Source organism: Calypte anna, chromosome 2 (genome assembly GCF_003957555.1).
Source record: "Calypte anna isolate BGI_N300 chromosome 2, bCalAnn1_v1.p, whole genome shotgun sequence".
In the NCBI taxonomy this organism is placed as follows: Eukaryota; Metazoa; Chordata; class Aves; order Apodiformes; family Trochilidae; genus Calypte; species Calypte anna.
The window spans coordinates 22,978,486-23,003,989 of NC_044245.1; the positions used below are offsets into that span (position 1 = coordinate 22,978,486).

At 38.1% G+C, this 25,504-nt stretch overlaps 1 protein-coding gene across 1 annotated transcript in view; it reads left to right on the top strand.

The window, feature by feature from the left end:
* CDK14 (cyclin dependent kinase 14) overlaps positions 1-25,504 on the top strand; it is a 311,039-nt gene that overhangs the window by 2,384 nt on the left and 283,151 nt on the right. Inside the window, exon 2 of the mRNA XM_008494133.2 lies at positions 4,032-4,063. Within this exon, the coding sequence (XP_008492355.1) occupies positions 4,032-4,063 (32 nt within the window). The remainder of the gene's footprint in view (positions 1-4,031; positions 4,064-25,504) is intronic.

Here is a 25,504-nt window from a genome sequence, read left to right on the forward strand (position 1 = left end):
TAGTCCACTCCCTGACACCCAGAGTCACAGATAAGACCAAGCAAAGCAAACCTTTGTTTAAAAAAACTCCTAACTTGCATACCAGGAAATCCTCAATTAAAATACATGCTGTACTTCTCTCCTTCGTATTGGTCACTCTGATTTTGCAGCTTTTTTTGAAAGATGTGCTTCTTTGGTGAGATTGGTGAGATTGGCAAATTACTAATTAATATGTATCTAATCTGGAATTTTGACACATCTTTTCGCTTGTGATTTTTTTATCAATAACTGTGACAATCTTTTAACTTTGTCTGTTCTACTGCGATTTATGTGTTCCCATAGGCTTAAGGACACAGTACAGCATCCTGAGCACAACCATATAAATGATACAAGTGTAACATGGGTTTGAGTCAAATAATTAGCAAGTCAAACTTTCACTCACCACAGCAGGGAATACCTGATGGCCATTCTTAGAATGGTGAGACCTCCTTCTGTGTTGGCTGTATTCCAGCTGCCAAATAAAGTCTTTCCAGTGCCACAAGACCCCTTCATTTGGACACCAACGTTTATATTAGCCTGTTGGATAAGAGTATAAGAAATATATCTTAATTGTCATTGGCAGTGTTTGGTTGTTGCTTTGTTTTTTTTTTTTGGCTAGGGCTTGCAGTTTAGTACTCAATAAACTATAGTCAAGACTACCTTGTCCCCACAAAGTAATCTGTTTTTGAGAGGTTGTATCAGCAATGGATTTATAAATGTGATTTATTATTATTTTTTTACACAGTATGCTAAATAATTTTTGAAGCTGATTCCTAAGCAGAGATAGTCTTAAAACCATCTCAGTTATCCCTGGGGCACAGCAAAGGGCCATTATTTGGTACCTATGTTGGCCTCAAGTAGACATCTTCCTAGCTGTGAACTGATGCTTTCCAGCCACTACATTCAGAGACTGTCAGAGAGTGATGAAAACCTGGCTGTATTACACATACTCATCCTGCAAAATTATGACCCTGCCCGTAACTCTTAGAATGCCAAATACTGATGATATTTATTCTGCTGAGCTGAAAAACGTGAGGTGTGAAATTATTGTCCATCTCTGAACCTTCACCCTGAGCATTTGCTCTGTGCTGTATGCAAGTCTGGCAAAGGACACCATGACACACACACTGTGGTGTGTTGAAGGAAATGAATGTGGCCTATGGTGCCAAACTGAAGTTAATTTTCTAGAATAGACAGGATGCCTTTTTGCTGCAGAAATTACATGCTCCCAGTTCTAGAAAAATAAACTATTTTTGCAGCTAAGGCATCCTTTGCTAGAAGTTTTTGCATGTTTCAAGGAGTGTCCTTATTAAAATTTAGCACATCATAAAGAACTTATAATGCTAAGAATCTGAAAAATGTCCAGAATTCTTTCTATTGATAGGATTTTGTCAGTCCATTAATTTTTGGACAGACATCTAAGTTCGTTTAAAAATATTTGATCTCCTTGCTTGCATGCTGTGTTGTCCATATAAATGACCACCTCATACTTTATGTTAACTGACTTTTTGAGATTCAGTTGACTCACTGATTATTTGAGCATTTAAACCTTTATTAAGTTTGGTTCTTAGTTTTATGCTTTGATAATTATGTAATTAAAATTATAATGAGTAATGTATAAAATTAGCATAATCTCTTAGTTATGCAGAGTTCTTGGCTGTGCATTTGTTGAAGTCCATTAAATATCAAAATAATATTTTCAGTTTCTTTATCTCATACCATTTAACATCTGTTTTCTTGTGCAATCTCTGTAGTAAAAAACTAACACAATCAGGTACAAAGAAAGGAAGGAAGAAGGGAAGAAAGAGGAAAACATTGCTGGAATTGCTCACAGAGCACTGAAAGGAGCCTTGTGAGCATCCCTAGGCTTCTTACTATCTCCTAACTAGTACAAAGGTTATCTCTACTATCTCCTGTAATGTACACTCACATAGCTCACATACCTGAGATAATGAGGAGTTTGTTTGTAAACAGCTCTTATTTGTAACTTCAGCAAAGCTTTTTTTTTTTTTTTTTCTTGAATGGTTTAAAAAAGAAAAGGATTGCCTTGATGAGAAAACTTTTTTTCTATAATTTGTTATATAAAACTCACTGGGCTGATGATTTGTTTTGAAGTTGCTATTAGTGAATTGGTTGAGAGTGGAACTATTATTGAACAGAATCTAATCAAATGAGTGCCCAGGACTCTCTTCTTTTTAGAGAATCTTAGAAAACTTTTAGTCAAAGGCAGAAGTTTAAGTAAAGACATTTACATTACATAGCTACATTGTAAGTTTTGTTGGTTATTTGTTACTTGACTCCTCTTGAAATGTTTTGGTCATGTGAAAATCTTGTGTTTTGGTAAGGGAGAAAAGCTTGTCAGTGTGACCTAGGTGTGTCATATACTAATTTATAGTTTGTGTGGTGGTGTGACCTGAAAGGTAAATTAAAAGATTGAAAGTCAGTTCTCAAAAAGTGTTCTACATGTTGGCTTTTTTCTTTCTTTTATTTTTTTTTTTTTTGGTTGTTTTTTTCTGTTTGTTTTAATGCCCTGACTTATAGTTCTGAGTACTTGGGACTGGCAGTCTAAAAGTTTTGTTCAGCCTTAAAAACCATAAAAATGCATTTCAGTGTGTGCCTCAAACCTCCTCAGCAAATTCCATTTGGTTTGTTTTTTTTTTTAGTTATTTGTTTTGTTTTTGCTTTACTACTGAGCATGAAGTTTAGATGACTAGTAGTAAAACAGTATCTTCACAGATTTGAAGGAAGATTTGAATATCTGAAAGAAGTGGAAATCTGGAAGCAAGGGAAGGCTGGATGATCCCTGCTTTTCTGTACAAAGTGGAGTTTGTGCCACTTGCTGCCCATGTCAAGGGTTGTGAAGCTGCAGCACTCTGTGCAGAGGTGTCCTGCCTGTGATACAGCTTCTACAGTTATAGGTTTAGGGTTTTTTTTGAAGCTATTAATGCTGCTGCTTCTGAGGACAAAGTTTGGAAGAGAGACTGGTTTAGGAACTAGTAGCAATTTGAAAGCAAAGGGATCATCTAAAAGAGTAAAGAAGCTACTGGAGTCTAAATCCTCAACTGTGCTAGGTGCTTTAGTATTTATCTCCTGCAGAAATAAATGCTTTTTAAATGTAGGAAGTTAGGAAGAGGGAGCCTTCTGGGGCAGCACATATAAGCTGTATGGTCATTCAGGTGACCTCCCTTATATTGTGAGCTGTCATGATTTAAACTGAAAAGAAATAGTGCAATCAATAAGGCAATGGTTTGTCTTTAACTCTTCCACAGAAGTAAATGAAGTGTACACAGTACACAGTCCCTGGTAAGTCTGCTTGTATGGTGAAAAGCAACCAGTCTCGTACCTTCAGACTTCTACAGTTCAAAGTAGATTTGGGGAGAGAGTAGTTTTTCTTTACATTTCAATAAAGATACCCAATATGCTAAAGGATCATCTTTCAGAACTATTGACATCTTTATTTTCTCGCTTTACCAGAGCACATGATTTCTGCACTCTTTTCTTCTTCCTTGCTTGTTGGTTAGTTGCTGCTTTAACAGTGTAAGACAGAAATCTCTTCTGCTTTAATATAAGCCACATTGGAAAAGAAAAGAAAAGAAAAAGGACAAAAGCATGCTACAGTGCAGACTATTTCATAAAGGCTTAGTACTTGACAAACTGAATAGATGGTTAGGTGTTTATTATACTTTTTTCAGGTTCAGTCAGGGTCTCCATAAAGCGTTTTTGTGCTTACTGGGAATCAAAATTTCAAAAAAACATTGTGAACTCATATTTTCTTTAACCTGAGAGAATTATGTTTTTCATATATATGTAAATATACTTTCTTGGAAACATGCTGTGCCGTCCTACATTTCATTTACAGATTCAGATTTTGAGTATAGAATTGTTATTCATTCCAGCCTGTTTTCTCCTATTAGAACAGGAAAATGTGGCTCTCTTTTGTCTTTTCTGGTGTTACTTTGTGCTTATTGAAATGCAGTACAGCTAACAATTTTTTTTCCCCTTTTATTTTAAAGCCTTGAAGAAAGAAGATAGCAGCTTTGATGAGGTAGGTTAAATATCTTTGTACCTTACATAGTCCAGGTATGGCTTAGTATTTCTCACTAGTGCTAAAAGAGACCTATAGCTAGTAGTGTTATGATATGCATGTTAATAGTGCTTGAGCAAATTTTTATTTTCCAAATAACTACCAGGTGAATTAGTTGGTCGAAATATCTGAGTGGAATGCTTGAGGTTTTTTTGCAGTATAATAGATCTGGATGTTATATGGAAAGTGGTAATTTAAAAATGTTCTGTACAGAGGTATGTTGCATCCAGAGAAAACACTTTATATGTAATTCTTGTAATTGTAGGCCTGTACTGTAAGAGACAGTGAAAAAACATCACTCTTGAGGGACCACTTTATATAAAGTGCTGCTGCATTGGCTTCTTGCTGAATATGTCAACTGAGATAGATGCTTATATGAAATGAAAATCTGACCTCCACAAAACCAGCAGCTATCTGTAATGGTAATAAAATGCAATGCAATGCAGTGGTTTTTCTTACTTTAATTCTTCTAAAGAAGTAAATGAAGTGTTTTCAAGTTTGGGTTCCTGGCCTATCTTCAGTATCGTATGTGTTAACCTGTAAAATATGCTGTTCATGATTTGTGCTTTCCTTTACTTATGGTTGGCTTTGAGAGTCCTGGGTTGGTGTGAGTTGTCCTGCAGCACATGTTCAGCAGGAAGAGGTGTAGCTCTTGGTGTGATGAATGGTACTGTAGTCGGTGCTTGCCTTGTACTTCCCTCTGCCACCAGAGCTGGAAGCAAATGGTAATGTTTTCATGTGTTGATGTTAACACTTCTGGCATTTCTGTGTTTTCTTCTTCATTGCTTGATGAAAGCTTAAATTCTTGGCTGATTACAGTGAGATAACTGCTGTGTAATGCCAGATTCTAGAATAAATAAATGATGACATAATATATTTGATACTGGGTCAAATCAGACTTCATCTCTATGTAGACAGATTGAATGAATTTTACATCCCTCTACTCAGATTCTGTAACAGCTATAGAAATGTTTTTGCTTTTCTGGTGTGTGTTGCAGAGTGCTGTAACTAGGCTGGACCCCACTCAGGTCTGGAATGAAGGTCCTGGGGTCAGGGTCAGTTTTCAAGAGCTCCTGTCAGGTCATGCAGTGGTACAGACTATTGTATTTCTCTTACAACACTGGTAGAAATTGATATCTCCCTAAAAGTTACAGCTGTGCAGATGTATGGTTGGTAGCCTCTAAATCCTTAGTTTATAAAATCTTCTCTGGTTTTTTCCAGTACTTTCTTCTGGAGCCTGTAGTGATGTACCTGCGCTATAATCTACCCAGTAAATACCTGGTATTCAATTTGATACAGATTTTGAAAAGCTCTTTAAAAAAATGCTGTCTTATGAACATGGCATTTTTCCTGTCCTTCCCCCATCCCCAGGATTGTTTATCTACTGCCTGTATGTATTTTCTTTAATTCTGCCATTTTGTTTGAAAAGGAGACAACCTGAGCAAGTTTTTACGTAAATTAAAGGGGCTTGGGAAAAAAAAATCTTTCAAATATGTTTTTAATGGAATCTGATTGTTGACGTGAGTTACTGCAGAGGTGGCAAGAGAAAGCTAGTGAGAAGAGTACACAAAATAATTTTCTTCCATCTCCTGTAAACAGGGAAGAGCTTGTTGTGACATTAGCATCAATAGGTTCCTTGGGTTTAGCTGACATTTCTTAGAAGAAAGAAAAGTGTGCTAAGATTTTATGTTGTCCTGGTTATCTCTTCAAACTCAGCACAACAGTTCCTGGCAATAATCTTTGTGGACTGGAGAATGGACTGGACTGTGTTATCACTTAATGCCTTGCTTTTCAAACATCCTTCAAATCAGAAGTTAAGGCAGTCTTTAGTGGCAATGGTGTAGCTGAGGGTAATGACAGCTACTTCTAAGGGAGAGAATATCTGTGAGCAGAGGACTGTGCACATTTGTTGGTCTCAGAAGCCTATCCTGAGAAACATGACGGAGACCATACTGTGATATGAAAGGATATGTGGATGCAGTTATGAAGACAGTTACAGTGACAACAAGTGGGAACATCAGGTGAGAAGGAGAGAGAGTAGGTAGCTGTCTAAGTACTGTTTTATTTCAACTTTGTAGGTCTCCTGATGTGAAAAATGATATAGTAAAATATTGAAACATAAATTGCAGTTAACAAGCAGCATCTTCTTGTACAGCTAATGAAAAGATACTCTTTCTGTTTCATGGTGCTGCAAGATGCTGTGTCTCCCTCTTCCTGGAGGGAGCCTGGCCTGTGAAGTGGGGATGGAACAAGTAGCAATGAACATTGTCAGTATTCTGTGCTCCTGATACCTTGATAAGAGAAGGAGGATTGGTGTGTTTTAGCCTTTGAAGCAGAAGCTGGCCAGCAAGGATCCGAAATCCCTGAAGGAAGAGGGAAAGTGGGATGAAGAGCAGGGGGAGCTTTCTAAAGCCACAAATCTGGGGTTTGCAGCCCAATCAGTTTTCAGATTCTTCATGTTGTAGGTGCTACATCAGGAGCTGTCTTGTTTGTCCTTCAGGAACTGAGGGGGAAAAATTGAGCTGTTCAGTGGATGTTACTCTACCAAATTTACACTTGGCACATGGTAGCTCAGAGATACACAATACTGCAGGAGATTATCTTTTTTTTAAAGAGAAATGACAAAAATTAAATTAACAAACATGATAGGCAAATGAATCACATAATTGCTTTCTATGGGTTACAAAATCAGTCCTCTAGTAAATTAGGACTAAAAGCAAAGCAAGGACATGAACAGCAAAACCTGTGAATATGCTGCATGTCAGAAAATGCTTCTAATTGGTTTAGAAGTGTTTCAGGTATCTGTGTGGTGGATTTAGTCCTGCCCATAAACTCAGAGCACGATAGCATGAAGGAGCATTGTAGAGTTTGTCATTATTTTGTACCTGCTGTTGCTTTCCTTTGATTAAATTTTGAATGAAAAAAATCCTTTTCTGTAGATACTACTGGCCTTTACTTCAGTCCATGAGAACACTTGAATTAATCAATTTAAAATCAATCACTGTTTGCCTTCCTGAGATGACATCTTCCAGAGTAGGACACAGATCGCTTTCTGTGTAATCATTCATTCAAAGCAGCAAGGCAAAGATGTGGGGTTTTTTCCTTTTTTTTTTTGGTCTTTAATTTTAGCCTTCTCCTTTTTGTCATACCAACTTTTTCTGGTCACATTGTAGGAACTGGAACATGGGATGGCTCCAGTACCTACTGAAATCACTGTGAAAAGTCTCAGTATTTTCAATGGTTTGTGGGCTGGTTTTTCTATAACAAAATACCATAAATTGAGGGGGGTAGGTTGTGTGTGGAGGCTGCTCCTGCCTGTCTTCAAAGTTACTTTGTTTGAGTGGGGGAGACTGGTTTCTGTAAGCACTTATATCATGATTTAGGACCTTCAGTCATGTATATGCACAGTAGATAAATTAGTACTGGTGTCATAATGAAATAAAATCAAAATAATTTAAAGTCTTGAAATCAATATGAATTGCTGTGACTATTGCTTTGTATGTGCTGAGCTATATTTTAGTGTTAATTTTGTCTGGTAATAAGAAGCATCTTTCTTTTAGGCCACCTTCCATAGGGAATTAGGATATTGTGATTGTGTTCAGTGTGTAATACTTTCTGACTCCACCCAGTAACTTTAAAACTGTCCAACACTAGATGCCTGGATTCTTGGTGAAAAAGCATCTACATTGGCTGAAGGATAGAGATGAGGATCTCCTCTGATGGAAAAGCTGGAATGCAGTTTCTTGTGAATATAGGAGAAAATTGATTAGAAGTGTTATGAATACCCTTGACCTCAGCAAAATCCCTAATACCCCTCTACTCCTTACTATGTTTAGAGTCTTCAGCTCTGAGGAATCCAAATTTCACTTATTTTTACTTGTGGAACAACTGTGTGTTTGAAGTGGGAGTGTGTGAAAGGGAGTTTTGCCAAGTTACTTCTTGATTCTGTAGTGTTCCTGCTTTCACAGTCTCTCTCTCTCTCTGACAAAAAAATCCAATCCCCAAACAAAAAGGCTACACCCTCCGTAGGGTGTTGCCATGGAAAATGTCTTGCTTTAAAGACCCATCTCTTATCAGGAGGTCTTGGGTAGAGAATATTTTGAATTTGAAGAGTTAAAGAGAGGGTTTATTTTGGAAAAAAAGCAGAGCTCTATAAAGAATGATCAAGAGGAATTTTAATGCCATAATGCAGGAAACTCATAATACAATAAATATCATTTATGCATTTATAAAAAGTTTTTTTGGTAGTAATTTGCTTGAGAGAGAAGTGTATGTTGGAAGTATAGATATGGAACTGTATCCTTACTTTATTCTCCTACCAGAGAGGATCTGGACTGTGGGATATGGAGGAGAGAGAAATTGAACCCTCTTGACACTCAGTGTTACTTTTTGTAGGATCTTGGAATAAATGGTATTTCACTCCTGGGAGACTTAAAAAGGGTCGGGTTGGTGTGTGACAGTCCTATGGAAGAGCCTGTGTTGCAGAGGGGATTGGGATCCTTTTTGTCCCTTCTTGGGCACAGTAATTCTTATTGATTTGGATACAGTAAAACCATTACGAAATATAGCTGAGCTTTCTGCTTTTGATGCTTTATTTAGGAAGCAGGGGGCTGATGTCTACTGAGCTGCTCTATGTTGTGATGTGGTGTGTTGTGATGGAGAACTTCCAGAGAAGTGGTTATGGGTAATGTTTATAAATGGCCTGGATACCTTTGGGGTGTGAGTGTTACCAGTGAACTTGGGTGTGACTCAAGGGTGTATGATGACTTTGATGCAATTCTCATCTGCTTATTGCTGGCACAGTCAGGTAGTGTGTGGTTATCAGGTGTGACATGTGACCAAAGGCTGATGGGAAAAGAGATGTAGTAAGGAATGCTAGAAAAATAAACCCCCCTGACTTGGAAAACAAACACAGAAGTGTAAATGTTAAAGCAGTTTATAAATAATACCAGGGAACTGTGTCAGAAAATGTTCATGTGGTGGTTTAAGTTACTTTGCCAAATGTATACAAAGGTGGTTCAAGAGTCTTGAGGAATGGGTCTGTTCAAATGTATGTCACAAAGCAAATGAGAGGTAACATAATCCCAGGATGAAGACAGCAACTCAGAATTGGAAGCTGCTGCTTGAGACATGACACAGGCAAATTTTTTGGGGTGGCAGATAAAAGCTCAGTAATGTAATCTGATGCCTCCTGCAGGAGAACCATCTTCATTTATGCAGTTGTCAGATTCATGTGGTCTGTGTGTGTTGGATACAGTTTTTTCCAGACTGCCACAGGAAGATGGGTAGGGTTGATGTTGTTTCATGATGCCAGTTAGTGCATGTGCACTTGTAGCAGAATAATGCCGGCACTTTGGGTATTGTAAAGCCATTATCAGCTGCTTAAAGGGAATTATTGTTTCCTCTAGATGAGGAAATCATTAGGAAATGTGCTTCAGGTTGGTCTTAGAACAAAGAGCATGGTTGGGAGAGAGCAAATGCTGCCATTCTGCCAGGGCATGGCAGCTTCTTATTAGATCAACTGTGGGACAGATGTGCTTTTCATCAGGCTCTAAAAATCGGGTTTCAAACTTCCAGTGTCCTAAAAAAAATCCAATGCTTGGACTGCCTTTCTTAATTTTGCAAAGAATTTTGCCATGGTGATGTGGAATTTCTGCCATTTCCATGTGCTGTGTTGCATGTTAGAAAGCTGGGGTCTGCAAGATGTGAGACAATTTAGAACCAGGTCTAGCTGACCACAGTGCAAGCCAGCAAGTAATTGAGAAGTGGCAGGAAAGCCACCAAGAATAACTTAATGTGGAAGGGCTGCTCTCTTGTGTCCAGTTTCAAGGCTTTGGAACAAAAATACAAGATTCTGTGGGAGGCTTTGAGATTTACTTGGCAGTGATTTTTTTACTCATTCAGAACAGGAATTGTTCTTAATGCTGAGGGAAAAATTGAGTTTTAGCAGACCAAAACCCTTCTGTTGTGGTTGGGGAAGAGTTTTAATCTCAGGGCATTCCTTAAATGAGTTGAGTGGCAATTGTTTGACTTTTTGTCCAAGACACTGACCTGTTCAGTTTTGGGTTCCTCAGCCTTGCGTGTTTGGTGGCAGTGCAACCATTTACCTTTCAGAAAGTGTGTTTTATTTTGATGGACCGAGGAAAATGGTTAGGTCAACTGCCAAACTGTTTAATCCCCCTTTTTGCCTCCTCTTCTCCTGTAGAAGCTGGATGGAAGAATGGTTCGTGGTACTAGTTAATATGTATGTGTTCTTTGCAAAATTTTTCTTTGGAAATGCATGGAACAAAGAACCAGTCTTAATCTGTGTCCACAGCGGTGACATTTGAAAATCTGGCCAAAATGCTGACATATAAAGCTCTGTTTTAATTTGCAGGCAAGTCTTTTATCTATTGGAGGAATAATGCAAAATGAGGATGAATTTCAAGGCCTAGTTCTCTCACTTGTGCATGGCTATTTTTGTGTTGGATGTTTCCGTTGACCACAAGTATACCTACATGTAAATCCTGTGTTCATTTTCTTGGGATATATGGGATATAGTAAGTTATTGGTAGATTAAATAGAATAACAAAATTCGGTACATTAAGTATGGAATGAGTAGCTTCTTGTTCTTGGTGTTGCTGGGCAATGTCTCTGTTGCAAGGCAAGAAGTAATTGTGTGACTTCTTAGATAGGTCTGTCTCTTCCATTTTCTTTGTTCTTGGACTTTATTGCTTTTTTAAATTTCCTCCTTCAAAGCCACACTACTAAGTTTCATGCAACTTTATTTAAATCTTCTTCTTGTGATAGGTTTTAAATGACAATTATTTATGTCTTTTTACCTTTCCTGACAAATTCTGCATGCATGATGCTTCATCTGCTCCGTATCACAGTATCACTGACAGCCATATATTTGTAGGATACCATCCACAGTAATCAATGTTCTGAGTAAATTGACACCTCTTGCTTTCTATTTGGAAGGAGTAAGAAAAGGAGATTGCAGGCAATGACTAGCTTATTTAAACAAAATGGATTTTTTGTGCACAATATGTCATTTTGATGGTATTAAAGCTTGAAGAAACTGTCATTGCCTTACACTTCTTTCTGCATATATTCTGGAATTTGTTTAACCTTTTTCTCTTCCACCAAAGCCTTCTACTTTGATGCCAGTTGCGTCACTGTCCTGCCAGCACTTCTTTTGTTTTTTAAAGATATAGCAATTTTCCTTTTCAGGTTTGAAATTTCAAACTTGAGTATTACAGGTTATTTAAATGTGAAATATTTGCAGCAATTTGGTAACTAAAAGTAAGACTGAACGCTGCTGAAAACTTAAGCATAAAAGATGGAGACGAGGCCACCGAGAGATCCCATATTGCATTGTCACTAATTCCAAGGAACAGATGGAATTATTTGGGTTTGGGCTCTTCTCAGGTAGTTACTTTACTTGAATGAAGTTTCTCAATAGGAGCCAGGTGGTCACCTTTTTCAGTGTTGAGAAATAAAAGCAACATCAGCAGCATCAGAAGCTATTCACTGCTGTGCTGGCCCAGGGGAAGCAGTGGCTTACAGCATTTTTCCTCCTGCCATGTGCTTGGTGAGTTTTTATTTTGTATGTGAATTTCTTAGTCCTGTAGTTTGCATATACAAAAAGCTATTTGTATACAAAAGTGTTTGAGAAGGCTTCCTGTTTCTTTTAGTGAGATTAGAACAAATTTCTTGTTACCAGTGCATTACTTGTACACAATCACAGGCAGCACTGTGCACTGTTTTGATGAATCTTTGTTTTCCTTTTCCTCCACTGAAACTGCACATTCAAATTCAGCCATGGGCTGTGGCCATGGTGATCCTGAAGCTGTACCTGAAGCTGGCTTCAGGCTGTTCTAGAACTTGTTTTCTGACTTCCATCTTGAAAATTCAACGCTCTGAAGGAATTTGTTTGAGGTCACTTGCTGTGATTTGTTAGGTAAGATGTGACCTTCACCTTTGAAATCCCAAGTATATTGCAAGAAGTAGTGCAGAGGCTAGGATGCATATTGTGGTTTATAATATTTTTCTTAAGTTAATAGCCTCTCATCTGAAGCATTATTCCTCGCTGTATTGCTAGGCAGTTACAGAAAGAAGTTAGGAAGAGACCATATTGAAAATCATGTAGACTTTAATCAGTGCCCCCTTGTTCTTTTTTCCATCTCTTCATTAACATACCATGATAGTTGCTTTCTGACAGAGAAACAAGATTTTCACATGTTGTTTTTGAGAAGTCCTCTTATATTAAGTTTGTTTGGAAACTAACCATGCACATCCCCCTCGTCCCCCATGGGACTGATTTGTTTTGCCTCTTCTCTATCTTTTTAAATTACTTGTCCTCTTATAGCATTTTCTAGTTTCATTTTAGTTATTTCAGTTTCTCCACTATGGTGACAAAAATTGCATCGTCATCCAAATATGTTGTTGGTAGCTGTCAGTTAAGAACACAGATACAGTTCTCTGATTTCATCTTCTTTCCTTTTTTCTTTCCCTTCCCTTCCCTTCCCTTCCCTTCCCTTCCCTTCCCTTCCCTTCCCTTCCCTTCCCTTCCCTTCCCTTCCCTTCCCTTCCCTTCCCTTCCCTTCCCTTCCCTTCCCTTCCCTTCCCTTCCCTTCCCTTCCCTTCCCTTCCCTTCCCTTCCCTTCCCTTCCCTTCCCTTCCCTTCCCTTCCCTTCCCTTCCCTTCCCTTCCCTTCCCTTCCCTTCCCTTCCCTTCCCTTCCCTTCCCTTCCCTTCCCTTCCCTTCTTCCCTTCCCTTTTCCCTTTTTTTTTCCTGTTTTGGTGTAATTATCTATATATCTTTTGGTGTAATTATCTATATTCACTCATAAATTCACCATAATTGATTGGTTCACCATTTCCTCTGTTGGTCTTGTCCTTAAGCTGATATTATTTCTTTGTCCCTGGTGACAAAAATGCTACTGAAATCCTTGCCAGATGTCAAGACAGGTGCAGGGGCCATAGGAGTGCAGCTGGGGTGGGACCTCATATCCCAAGTAGGGTGGGCAGGGAGAGAAGGGAGAGCCTGTGGGCTGGCTGGAGCTGCTGGGGCTGTAGAACACTGGCATAAATGATGGAAAGTGTGGTTTGGTGGCTCTCATTTATTTATTGCTTTCTAAACAGCAAGACATATTAAAATATCTGCAGCCTTCTTGGTTTTGCTGATGCCAATTACTGATGCAGTTTTATGGTTAATATAATAATCTATGCTTGCTCAGAAAAAGTTTTTTAGCTTCTCCATGTGAAGAATGCTCTCTGATTCCATTTGTCAGGTTAATTATTATTCTTACCATGCCTTGGCTTGTTTAGATATAGGAAGTCTCTCATGGCTGCAGGTTTGCTCAGTGTAGGAGGGAAAAAAGTTTTTGTTAATAAAAAAAAGCTATGATTTATCTTGGCTCCTCACTCACAGAGAAAAACCAGATAGAAACAGGATGTTCATTACAGGCATCTCCAGCTGACCTTGGAGATGCTCAGAATTCCAGAAACTAGAGGACAACATCTGGAGAAATCCTTGAGTTTTTTTAGTTAGCTAATTATTAGTGTGTTATAGCTCAGTGAAATGCAATGTGTCTGGCCATCATCAAATCATGACAGAAGGTCAGAGAAGATGAAGGGGTATGCTTAATTTGCTTGCCCTTCAAAAAGGCATGCTGTAGCATTTTAAGACCTTTTATGTTCAAGTCAGTAAGAAAATTGTATTTTTATCTTTGAAAGTAATTTGCAGGAACTGAACAGTTATGAGTTAGACTAAGTATGTATTTTTTTTGTATTTTCAGAACAGAGGTCCTCTCAGTGGTGTGGAGAGAATTCTTAGTCATGCATTTTTTATGCACATTAAGACAAATGGGTTCAAAGGATGAGCTTTAACAAAGTGATGATATTCCACAAAATGCTATTTCAAAAGTTAAAAATTTCAGTTACTGCTATGAAAAAAAGTTCTAGCATATTTAAACTTTGCAGGGAACATGGCATTCTTTTTTTCTGAAAGTTCTGTCTTTTGCATCAATTTTGACAAAGTTCTAATTAAGGTGCTCTAGTAGCTTTATTGCCAGCACTAATGATTTAATTCTTCCAGGAATAGAAATTACATAGATTCTTACAGCTGAATGATGTTTCATTTTGGTGTCATTAGTTAAGCTCAGAGAGGACCCCTATGTGAAACTGGCAGAACTCAAAAGTGTATTTAGCACCTTCTGATGAGGAGGGGAACCCAAGAGGTGATTTCAAGAGGCTTCAGTGAACCCTTTCAAGAGGGTTCAGTGGGGATACAAGACTTTGGAGGAGATGTTCTACTGTGACTGGGTCCTTATCTTGAAAACCTATGTGAATGTGGTTTATTTTATTGTTAAAGGTTGGAAGAATGCCATGGCTGTCTTCTGTACTCACTTTTTGTCTCTTGTGTAAAAATGCAATCCTTCTTTTCTTTTGCCAAAGAACATAGAACAACTTGGAAATACTCAGTGGGAATATATTAATTATGCTCTAAGTTTGCTTCTTAGCCTTCTTCAAAAATAACAAATGTAGATAATCAAATTGGGCAGAAGTTAGGCTGGACTTCACAAGTCACAACCTCACTGTTCTACCAGAGGACCATACAATTTGCACTTGTTTTCTGTCAGTAACAGTATAAGCCAAGAGTAAGTTTCAAAAGAAAGAGGCTCTGAGGGAGTAAGCTGTAGGTGGAAACCACCAGTATTTATGCACCTCTGAAAAAACAATACATGCTCCCAGCAGAAGTAAAGCTCTTTTTCATGGCATTATTCCTTTGGTGCAATCTTTTGCAGACATTTAAGGCTCCTGATTGATTTACCTGTAAGGAGGAAACTTTTGTGGCCACAAACATGAGAGACAAAGCAAGCTGTGTTAAGTGAAGGGAATGTGGCACCATGCACCATGTTTTGATTTTTCCCTTTTTAAAGAACACTAGTGAAGTTGGGTAAGGGCAGTGTTAGAGAAAAGTGAGGAATCTTCTTCTTTATTGTGTGTTGTTTAGTAGTGTTTTTAGGCAATAGGATGGGAGTAGAGGTACGGATTTTAATATGTGGTTCTTCACTTAGGGAAAGGGGTGATATCCTGTCATGCTTACTATTCACTGTGTGCCTTATTTTTCCTTGGTTTTCTCATTTAGTTATTCTTTATATGTATTTCAACCTTTCTCAACAATATATATTACGTGGAGTTGTGTGGAGCAACACAACTGGAGGCAAACCTCTTGATTCTTGATCAAACCATGGCCTTTAAATGCTTCTTACTGTGAATTGCTCTGCTTATAGGCTTGTTACTGAGGTGGTTCCAGTTTTGGAACTGGAATTAGTATTAAGTAAGATAATGTGGAAAAAAGAGCTGGGGACCAGACTATAACCAGAATTACGAATTTAATCTTTACTGGCTGTCAACAGGACTCTGGGCTGTAGTTCTGGATTTAACAATTCAAGGTTAAACCTGTAATTTTTTTGAAAGAGCCTCTGAGTTTCTGATGTTAGTAGAGCTGTATTCTTAATCTGGAAAGGCTGTGTTGTTCTTAAAACTTTTTTTGCTTATGTATAAAGCTGCTGTCAGCATCAACCAAGCACAGCGGAATGACCTCTGTCTGAAAGTGTGGCATATCTTTATTTCTGTTTTCTGCCCAAGATTGGCACACAATCACATGTTTTACCTCTTCCCCCCCACTCCCCTTTTTTTTTAAAGTATACTTTTTAAGGGGTAAATTGCCTATATTAGCTTTCATTTGTGTGGTATTGCCCCTTACATACTCCTATTGTGGAGTAGCTGCTATTTTGTAATAGCAGGATACAGTGCATCTTGAAAACTGGTTCATGAAGCACTGTCCTGAGCACCACACTTCTTCAATAAAAGAGTTCAAAAGATAGTACTCATTATGCTAAAAAATGGCACCCTTAGGCTTTATCAAACTCGGGGATGCTTTAAAACTGGGCAATAATTAATTGTGCAGTAAACCAGAATTATTATTAATTTATGTTTTTAAGAGAAGGGACTAAGTTGTGTTCACTCTTGCTGTAGAATTTTGGAAAAGAAAAATAGTCATTAATAAACAACATTTCTGCAATTAATTAATGAGCCCCTGGAGAGAGTTTGTTCCCAAACCAGCTAATTGCTGTGTAAAATACTAAAAAATTAATCCCAAAACACATCATGAGAAATCATCTGTGAGTTAGTGAATTGTGGCAATTGAAAGAGAATATTATTGTTTTTTGTCTTAATGGCTTAAGTTAACATCTAAGACAAATGATAACATCCAAAAGAAAACTCCAGTTGAGGTGCATTTTGGCATTTCTAATTAATGAGCTGTGTGCTGTGCCACAAAAAATATCATAAAGCTCTCACTAGAATTAGTGTGAGCTGTAAAGCTATTGTCTGCTCTGGACAGATTTGAAAGAAACCCTTGATTGTTGATTTATTTATTTTTCTTAATTACTGAAGAAGATCTAGGCAGGGCCTAAGTATTAGAGCCCTCAGATTCATCATTCCCTACCTTTTCTGTTACTGCTCTTTAAATTCCTCCTGTGTCTGTTGTCTTTCTCCCTTTTCAGATAGATTTCTGCATCTCTTGAATTTGATAAAAAAATACATTTCAGAAAGGTATACCAAGTAAACCTGGAATAGGGTCAGCAGTTTAATTACCTTTAAAGAAACAGGTCACAGTTTATTTCTTGGTGGATTCATGTTAGTGGTGAAGTTAGTTAGTGAAGTAGACTTTAGTATTTTATTCCTAAATTCTTTGTTTTGCAAAGCAACAAATGCTCTCTGCTTGTGCATCAGGAGCCTCACTGGTTCTCACTGGCTTCCAGGAAAATACAGGAACATGTCAAAAAATTTGAGTGCTTGTAGAATCAAAGCTTTGATTCGTAAAATAATAATAAGAAAAACAAGCACAAGCTAGTAATTTTCTTGTTGAAAACAATGATTATTACTCAGGTAAATGTTGGCAGCACTGATTGGTTGTTGACAATAGGTGTAGAAGTGATTCACATGACAATGTATGAATCATGTCATAAATGGTTTTGTCCCTTGCAGCTGCAGCAGGCATACAAGGTAGACTCTCAGGTTTCTTTCCTTATAATGTGTCTCTGTAATGTGGGTTCAGCCTAACTGATTCACTGTTTCTTTTATACTATTTAAGTGAAGCTTTCATTTCTGTATAGGTACCTTCCCACATAACTTTGCTTCTCTGCTCCTAAATCCTGTTATTTTACAGTTTATTATGAACAGATAAACTCTTCTTTAGGATTCTTCTCAGAAAATGAGTTTTCTAACTTACTCTGCATAAGTCTTGACTACATATAATATTTTAGAAATGGCTGATTCCAACTAAGTGTATGTTTGAGAAGTAGTGAAGGACCTCAGAAATTATTCATTGGCTTTCAATCTTTAAAAGTAATGAGTTAGAAACACGAAAAAATCTGTGTTCAAATATAAGTGAAAATTTGGTATTCTAAACCCTTTCAAATCAGTTTTATTTAAAAATGAATGCAAGTACAGCATAAATCATTGCTGTCTCTAATATGATATTCAAACTACAGGTATCCATGTTAGGCAGGCTGAGTCTTTACTTGTGCATTTAATTCTGTCTTTATCTGTTACATGTATTGTATATAAGCTTTGCCATCTTTACTTGATATTAATAACTTTCCTCACATTTCCCAGAGGGATTTGGGAGGTGATGCTAGCATTGGGAGGTGATGCTAGCAGCTGTGTTTCTGGTGTATTCTCTGCTTTTGTAGGCAGCAGACATGCTGCTCTGCTCCTCTGATTTTAGCTTGAGGCTTCAAAAGGATTGGGGAGGTGGCAGTAGAAGGAGTGAAGGATGTTTCTTCCTTTGCATACCTGTACAGAAGTAGTAACCATATTCTTTGTTAATCTTTGTTAGTCTGCTGAGGTGCCTTCTGGTGTCCCTCTAGCAAAGGCTTTGCTAGAACTGGAGAACCCAATTAGGGCAGTCTTAGGGATATGGAACACCTGAGCTTTAAGGAGATATCTGATAGACTAGGATGGATAAGCTTGAAAAAGTCCATGGAAGGGAATATGACAGATGAGCAAAGCTATGAATGATGTGGATGAGGTGAGTAAAAAACTATTAATCAGATGGAGGGATTTTTTTTTTTTAGAGATATTGATTGAATTGATCTTATTCCCTTGTGTTTCTGTCTGTGTCTTCCTGCAGTAAAGGTGGTCCAGGGCTGGTTCTGAAGGTAAAAGCCTTCACAGGACTTGGGGAGAGGGTGATTTTTTTCTGGGAGTTGGGAGAGTGAAGTAACAGAGCAGATGTTGGAGGAGGAGACAAATGAAAACCATCTGGAGGTGACTCTCACTGGAAGGGCATGTGCACTCTCAACAGAAACCACAGAGTTTATCTATTGAGTGACAGTGAAAGTGTACCAGGCCAAGTGGTTTCATCCAATATTGGCATTCTTCTGTTTGGGCTTTATTGCTCAGAGCCTGGGACACATAAAAATTGTGACAGCATGAAAACATTTCTTAGGGATAATATTGTTAAACAATACTACTTCTGCTGGATAAACTCCAAATGTCATAGCTTTGTATTGGTTCATCTTTTGCAGTTCATGATTTAACTGACTCAAATGCCTGGCATAAATTAAGAGAAGAAAAAAATTTATTTTTTTTTTTTTCTGGAATGAGTAGTCTCTGAGAAGTGCACCTAATCTCTTGAGCTGCTGGCAAATCCAGTGTAGAACAGCCTGGAGCCAAGAAAGAAGAATAAAGTGAACAGTGGAGAAAAGCTGGAGTACAGTGAAGACATCTGGGTGTTTTCAAGGGGGAGGGGAAGATGACATTACTTACAGGATTCAAAACGTGACTTCGTTCTCTGGAAATTTTGCAAACTTCACAAAAATGCTAATTAAAAGCAAGTGTTTTGTGATGTTGTCTTTCTGCCTTCTTAATAATGCTTAAATATGTTAAAATAACTTATATCTTTTTTTCTCTGGCTCCTATTAACATTTAGAATCTATTTCCATTCCTAGTTGGAATAGTTTCACCTTACAACTTCAGTTTCCTGTTCAGTGTTTTCAAATGGGACCAAAGGGACTTGTTGCTTTAATTTGTTTGTATTCTGTTTCCTTCAAGCTTGGATATCTCTCTGGGAATTTTTTCATGTGTTATGTGTCCATCTGCTTTTTTTGCTTGACACCAGGGAAGAGCTGTGAGTAATGGCTCCTTTCTGTAGACGTGTAGTAAGTCTTACTCTTTGAGCTGAGAAATAAATGTTTTATCTATCCTTCAAAGTATAGACATTTTGGGTGCTTCTAATGGGATCAAAACCCTCCTCTATCCCTTTTTTAAAGAATATCCAGCCCATCATGGCAAAGCTGATAGTGTTTCAGCATGTGCATCTCACATCCCAGCTGAGTTTTGTGATCACCAGATAGTAATCTCTTACAGAGATGAGGAGAAAGATCTAGCTCCAATTTTGGTTCTGAAAAATCCATTCCTATTGGCAACTTTCCTAAAACCATTATACTTCTGCAATAACTTGGAAAACTTTTGTCCAGCCTGATTTTCTGTATTTAACTATTTCTTTACCTGAAACATAGTAGTCCTTTATATTTAATAAAGATTCAGTAAAATTTATTTACCTCTTTCATACTGTTGTGCTTATCATCTGTATTTCAAGGTCATTTGTGTACAGGAGTTGAATTATATTGCTTGTAGCTCTCGTAGTAATATACCACAAGCTGTTGTATATATCCATTTCTTTCTTCTACTATATATGTCTAATTTTGTGGAATCACTTTAATTTCCTCCTCTCTTAATATTGTTTCTTATGCTTCAGAGTACTGCTTGTCTCAAATTAGCATTTGTTTTCCCCAAATGGGAATATTAGTTTTTATTTTCACTCTGTAGTGTTAGAGTTTTTGCAGCACTGGTGTTGTTTGCACTGCTCTTGTTAAGGGACTGGCAGCTTTGCCATTAATGTCAGCATTTGCATGAGTTCATAAGCATGCAATAAAACAGCTGTGAGTAGGAAAGCAGCACACAAAAATTTCATCTGAAAGGGAGTAATAGAATAATTTAGGTTGGAAGAGACCTCAGTAGATAATTTTGTGTAGTCTCTTGACTGAATAATTTAGAAAAAATCCTGTAGAAAATATTTAGAAAACAAGGAGAGCTGGAGGGGTTGTAGTTCTACTCTGAATTTAAAGGAATATAGAAGCCCAAAATACAGGCAAAGATTCACTTTTATGCACCTTTTTCCTCTTCCCTAAAATAACAAAGTAGGTAGGGAAAGAGTAACAGGCATTTCTGTTGGCCTGCAGCCTCTTCCCACACACACACAAAAATTGGCATTTACCGTTGTTGCCTGTATTTACATAACACTGCAGCAGAATTATAGTTACAGTGCCATTGGGAAGAAGTACTAAACTTCCTGGTTTTTCTGTGGTTCCCTTCCCTTTTTAATTAGTAAAAATTATTTTCAGTACTTGCAGCACTTCCTAAAGGTGTTCTGTGTAACAGCTTTCATTCTCAGAGATAGTTTTTCTGTAAATAGGTGGTTAAGCCTAAGAGATGGAGATTCTGAGGGTACTTGCCTGTACAGAATCTATTTTCATTCTCAATTACAAACAATACCACCCAGTTGAGGCAAAGACAATCACTGAGCAGCTCCCATAGGTAGAGTGATGCCCAGGCAGTCACTGGGCAGCAGCTATGTTGGAAAGGTCAAACACCCAGTTTTTGTTGCTCATCATGATATTGTGTCCAAGATTATTCCTTTCATAGAATCATAGAATTGGCTGGGTTGGAAGGGACCTCAAAGATCATCAAGTCCAACCCTTGAATCACTACCGCTGTGGTTACCACACCATGGCACTGAGTGCCACATCCAGTCTCTTTTTAAATATCTCCAGGGACAGAGAATCCACTACTTCCCAGGGCAGCCCATTCCAATATCTGATCATCCTCTCTGTAAAGAAATTCTTTCTAATATCCAACCTAAACCTCCCCTGGCACAACTTGGGACCGTGCCCTCTTGTCTTGCTGAGAGTTGCCTGGGAGAAGAGACCAACCCCCACCTGTCTACAACCTTCTTTCAGGGAGTTGTAGAGAGTGATGAGGTCTCCTCTGAGCCTCCTCTTCTCCAGGCTGAACAGCTGCAGTTCCCTCAGCCTCACTTCATAAGACTTGTGCTGGAGTCCCTTCACCAGCCTAGTTGCCCTCCTTTGGACCCTCTCCAGGACCTCAATATCCTTCCTGAACTAAAGGGCCCAGAACTGGACACAGTAGTCAAGTACTTTGGTCAGTTGTCCTGGCTCTGCCCCCTCCCAGATCTTGCCCACCTTCAGCCTGTTCATCGTGAGAAGCAGAGAAGGTCTTGAGGCCATGCAAGCAGTGTTGAGCAGCAGCTAAAACAGTGGTGTTCCCAACACTGTTTGGTCACAAATGCAAACATTGGTGCTGTATGGGCTGCTATGGAGGATATTAACTCCAGCCAGCCAGGGGCAGCAGGCATTACCTTGTTTTTCCAGCTTAACTTGCTACAAACTGCAGCAATTAAATGTTTCAGAAAAGCACTAGCCTTAACTCTACAGGGCTCTGGAGGCTGGAGCTCCTGCTCTGACGGCACTAAGGTTTCCTAGAGCGCACCATGTTTCCCAGAAGAGCTGGGTTTTAAGAAGGAAATGTTTTCTGTTGTTAACGTCAAGTGAATAACGATATCAAATGATGTTAACTGTCTGTTGGCACCTGAAAACTTCTTCTAACAACTGCTGTTTCTTAATATATTCTGTATTAAATTTAAAAGGAAATGGGTATAACTTCTAATGTTATGATGGATGTTGTGTGTATGAATTTTCATATCCTGATGACACTTGTATAGTGATTTTCATGATGTGACTTGGACATCATCTTTATGTAACTCTTTTTGTTTGCACGAGTGCTATGTGGTAAATAAATCTTCATGAGATTTCCTTTATGGGAGAGGTCAGTTTGGAGGAAAGGTCTCAGGACACTGAAAACATGGGAAATCAGCATCCTAGTTCCCTCTACTTTGTCTAGCAAAGCCACATTGTCCAGGACCTCTGTAGTTTACAGATCAAAAGAGAAACAGTTGACCTATTCATACCGTTTGGTATAATGGTATCTCATGGCTCTGCTTTCATATCTGCCTGTTTTCCCAGTAGGTTTTAATGTGCTGAATGACTTTCATTCAAGAGAGAATAATTAGAGAGCACGGAGTCTTGCACACAGCCGTCCATGTGGAGACTGTGGTAAAAGGGGAAAAGAAAGTATATTGTGTAGAAACATCTGTCAGAGGCACAGAAGGGAAAAAGAGGGATGGCTGGAAGTGAATACACTCCATCTTTTATCAGTATAAGTTTTGGGAAGAGAAAGGGGAAGGCCACAGATGTCTTCAGATACCTGTTGACGGATTGTTACAAACTGGGTTTAGTGGTTAGTGATGGTCAAATTAGCAAACAACTTGAAGAGGCAGTTGGAGAGATGGACTGCCTCCACTTCAGGCAATGAACTGAATACAAGAAGATGAAGTAATTTAAATGGAACCTAGATTTGATCTAGGCTACTGTAATATCTGTTTCCTAAAAATAAGCCTTTTGGATGAAGTGAACCAGAATTTTATTACCCCCAAGGTAAATAGTGGGAAAAGGAGAGGAAGTTATGAATGATTCTGTGAGAGCACAGATGAAAAAATATCTTGAAAAGCAATTAAGTACTTCAGAAATGTCATTTGATCTAGGAACGAGGTTTTTGACATGAAGCTCTGCATGTGGCATAACAACGCGGATGAATGATTTCTGGAACTGTTTTAACTTTGGGATTCTTGTTTGAGAGCTGTAATTGACATGAGACAAATTTCTGTTTGATTCACTTGGAAGAAGAGCAGGAATTCTTTTGTCTTTATATAGCATCTCATTTCACATGCATTTCAACATTTAATGTTCAAACAATAGTGAAGTAAAAACTAGCTCCCATTAATTAATGAGAAAGAAGTGTTGACTGTATTTGAAGGACCTTTGCCCAGAAGGGAATTTAAGCAAATTCTAAAGTAGGCATGAACAATTAGAAATGTAAAAGCTGCACAGAAGCCATTGTAACAGGGCTGTTTTTGTAGGTTTGTTGGTGTCTTTATTCAATAATGCATAGATAGTACAGGTGTGAACAGGCATTTGAATGAGTTAATGTTGGGGTGTGTAAGGATACCCAGAATAAAAAAAAGACATGTTGGCTCTTAGAAGTCAAATTTGAAACAATGTGAAGCTTCTAATAGGGCAGAAAAGACTGACTTCCCTTTCAGGATCAAAGCAGTTGAAAAGGGCACATGTGTTGGTGGTTCCCAGGTTATTTCAGTGTCCAGTATTACAGAAATAGGCCTTCATAGAAGATCTAGAAAAGTTTATCAGCTCTCAAAATGTGATGTAAGAAAGAAATTAACTTACTTATTGTAGGTAGTTTAATATATGAATGAGTCTATAACTGACATAGACAATATGACTGATCAGCAATTCTGTGTTTTCTGAGCAGATAATTTCTCAATATAAATGGAAAGTGCTTTTATTGGTTTTCTGAGGTGAGATTCAGGCATCTCAATATATCAATATATATCAATATGTTGATATATATATATCTGTATATATCAATATATCAATAGTGTCACTATATCACTTCACCAGTCTCATTTCTTACCAGTTCTGGTCCTGAGAGCTTGTGTCTGGTAGATCTGGTGAGGAAAGGTTTCTGAATTTTTTAGCAAGGGTCCTGAATTTTCTGAAATTTGGGTTTCTGAACTCTACCTTGCTTGAAGTGTTTCATGCAGAAGGATATAATTTTATGTTTTATTTCCACCAGTAGCTTTTGTATGCTAGGAAGAAGAAACAGGAAGAAAAGGAACTAAATAGTTATAAAATGGAGATTTTACAAGTGACACTTAAAATTCTTCTGTTTCTTTTCCTTTGGGTTTTAGATAGCAGTCTCACAGATAAACACTTCTGCTTTAATGTTTTTTTGTGAATGTGCTACCAAGTTTTTTCTGGTTGGTTTAAGGTTGATTGCTTTTTCCAAATTCTTATAGTTCCTCAAAAGCAGGAATTTTCTTATACGACACTTCTCATCTATGAATGTTTCCTTTGTGTTTTGTTTTGTTGCTGCTCTTCAATCAAAGGATACAAGTGATTTTGTGAATGTACATATTTCAAAAATACCAGATCCAATGCTTTCTGTTAAGCTTTCTGTTTTGTGGAGGGTATGACAATGAAACGTATGCATGGCCTGCTTGTTCTCCCTCTTTCTTTCCATTTAAAATGTGGATACAGACTGGGCTACTTTTATGTCACTAGAAAGTACACAGAATATAGTGGTTATGTATTTTTGAGGGCAGTAAGGGTGGGACAGAGCCTTGCTGAGTGGAAGTAGGAGTCCCAGGATGTTTGTTTCTTTTTCTTTCTTCCTCTGACTCCTTTTCTGGGGAATGTCAGCCATCTGAAGAGAACTCTGCATGGTCAGAAAGTAAAACATTTGCTGAAGTAGTTCTGCAATCTGTACAAATAAACTCTATTTGGCAGAAGGATGCTGGAGAAAACGTGTGACTGGGATGCTTACTACTTACAGTTTTGTAGCATTAGCAAGACCCCTTTAGGATATAGGAATGCTTTGTTTTTCTATGTAAAGACTCTTTTGTTTTTCTAAGTAGTAACGCATGGGAAAGAGAATGAGTAAGGTACTATCACTTTTTTTCTTCCGTTAGTGAGCAATACTTAGAAGCATTAAGCAGATTCTCTTGTAGATGCACTCAGCATCTTGGGAGATGAATGGGAAAAAGTTGGCTTTCTGTGCAGAAGGTGGACAGGAGAGTGAGAGGAATGAAAAAAAAAGTGTCTAATTTGGCAGTGCTGCCAGAGTAAGAGAGTCACTGGGGAGTGATGGAGAATATGGGAATAATTTTGGAAGCTGAGGTACTTGTTGGGAATATGCAGAGAGGCTTTTAATAGTCTATCTTTTTGGGTTTTCCCTTTCTGTATTGTGTTGTATCATTCATGGAGTAGTCTGGGAGGAAAAATATACTCCAACCTTTTGTGGTTTACATGTGAATGGGGCAGCTGGTGGGAGTAGTGCCAGAGGTTGCTGTTCTGCTGTCCAAAGCAATTGCCTCTGAATTGCTTTCAAAGATGGAGCAAAATGGAGCTGGTATTGCTTTATGAAAGAAGTTGTTATGAAAAAGGGTGTTGTTGTGATTCTGTTGTTGTGAATCTCACAAGCAAACACTTTATGAAATCAGTGCCTTCTTTTGAAGACAAAATTATCGAGACTGTTTATAAGGGAGGTAGAATCAAAACTGGTATCTTTCCTAACAAAACAATAGTTCATGAGCCATAATCTTGGTACATGTGAGTTGTTCTGAAGGGTG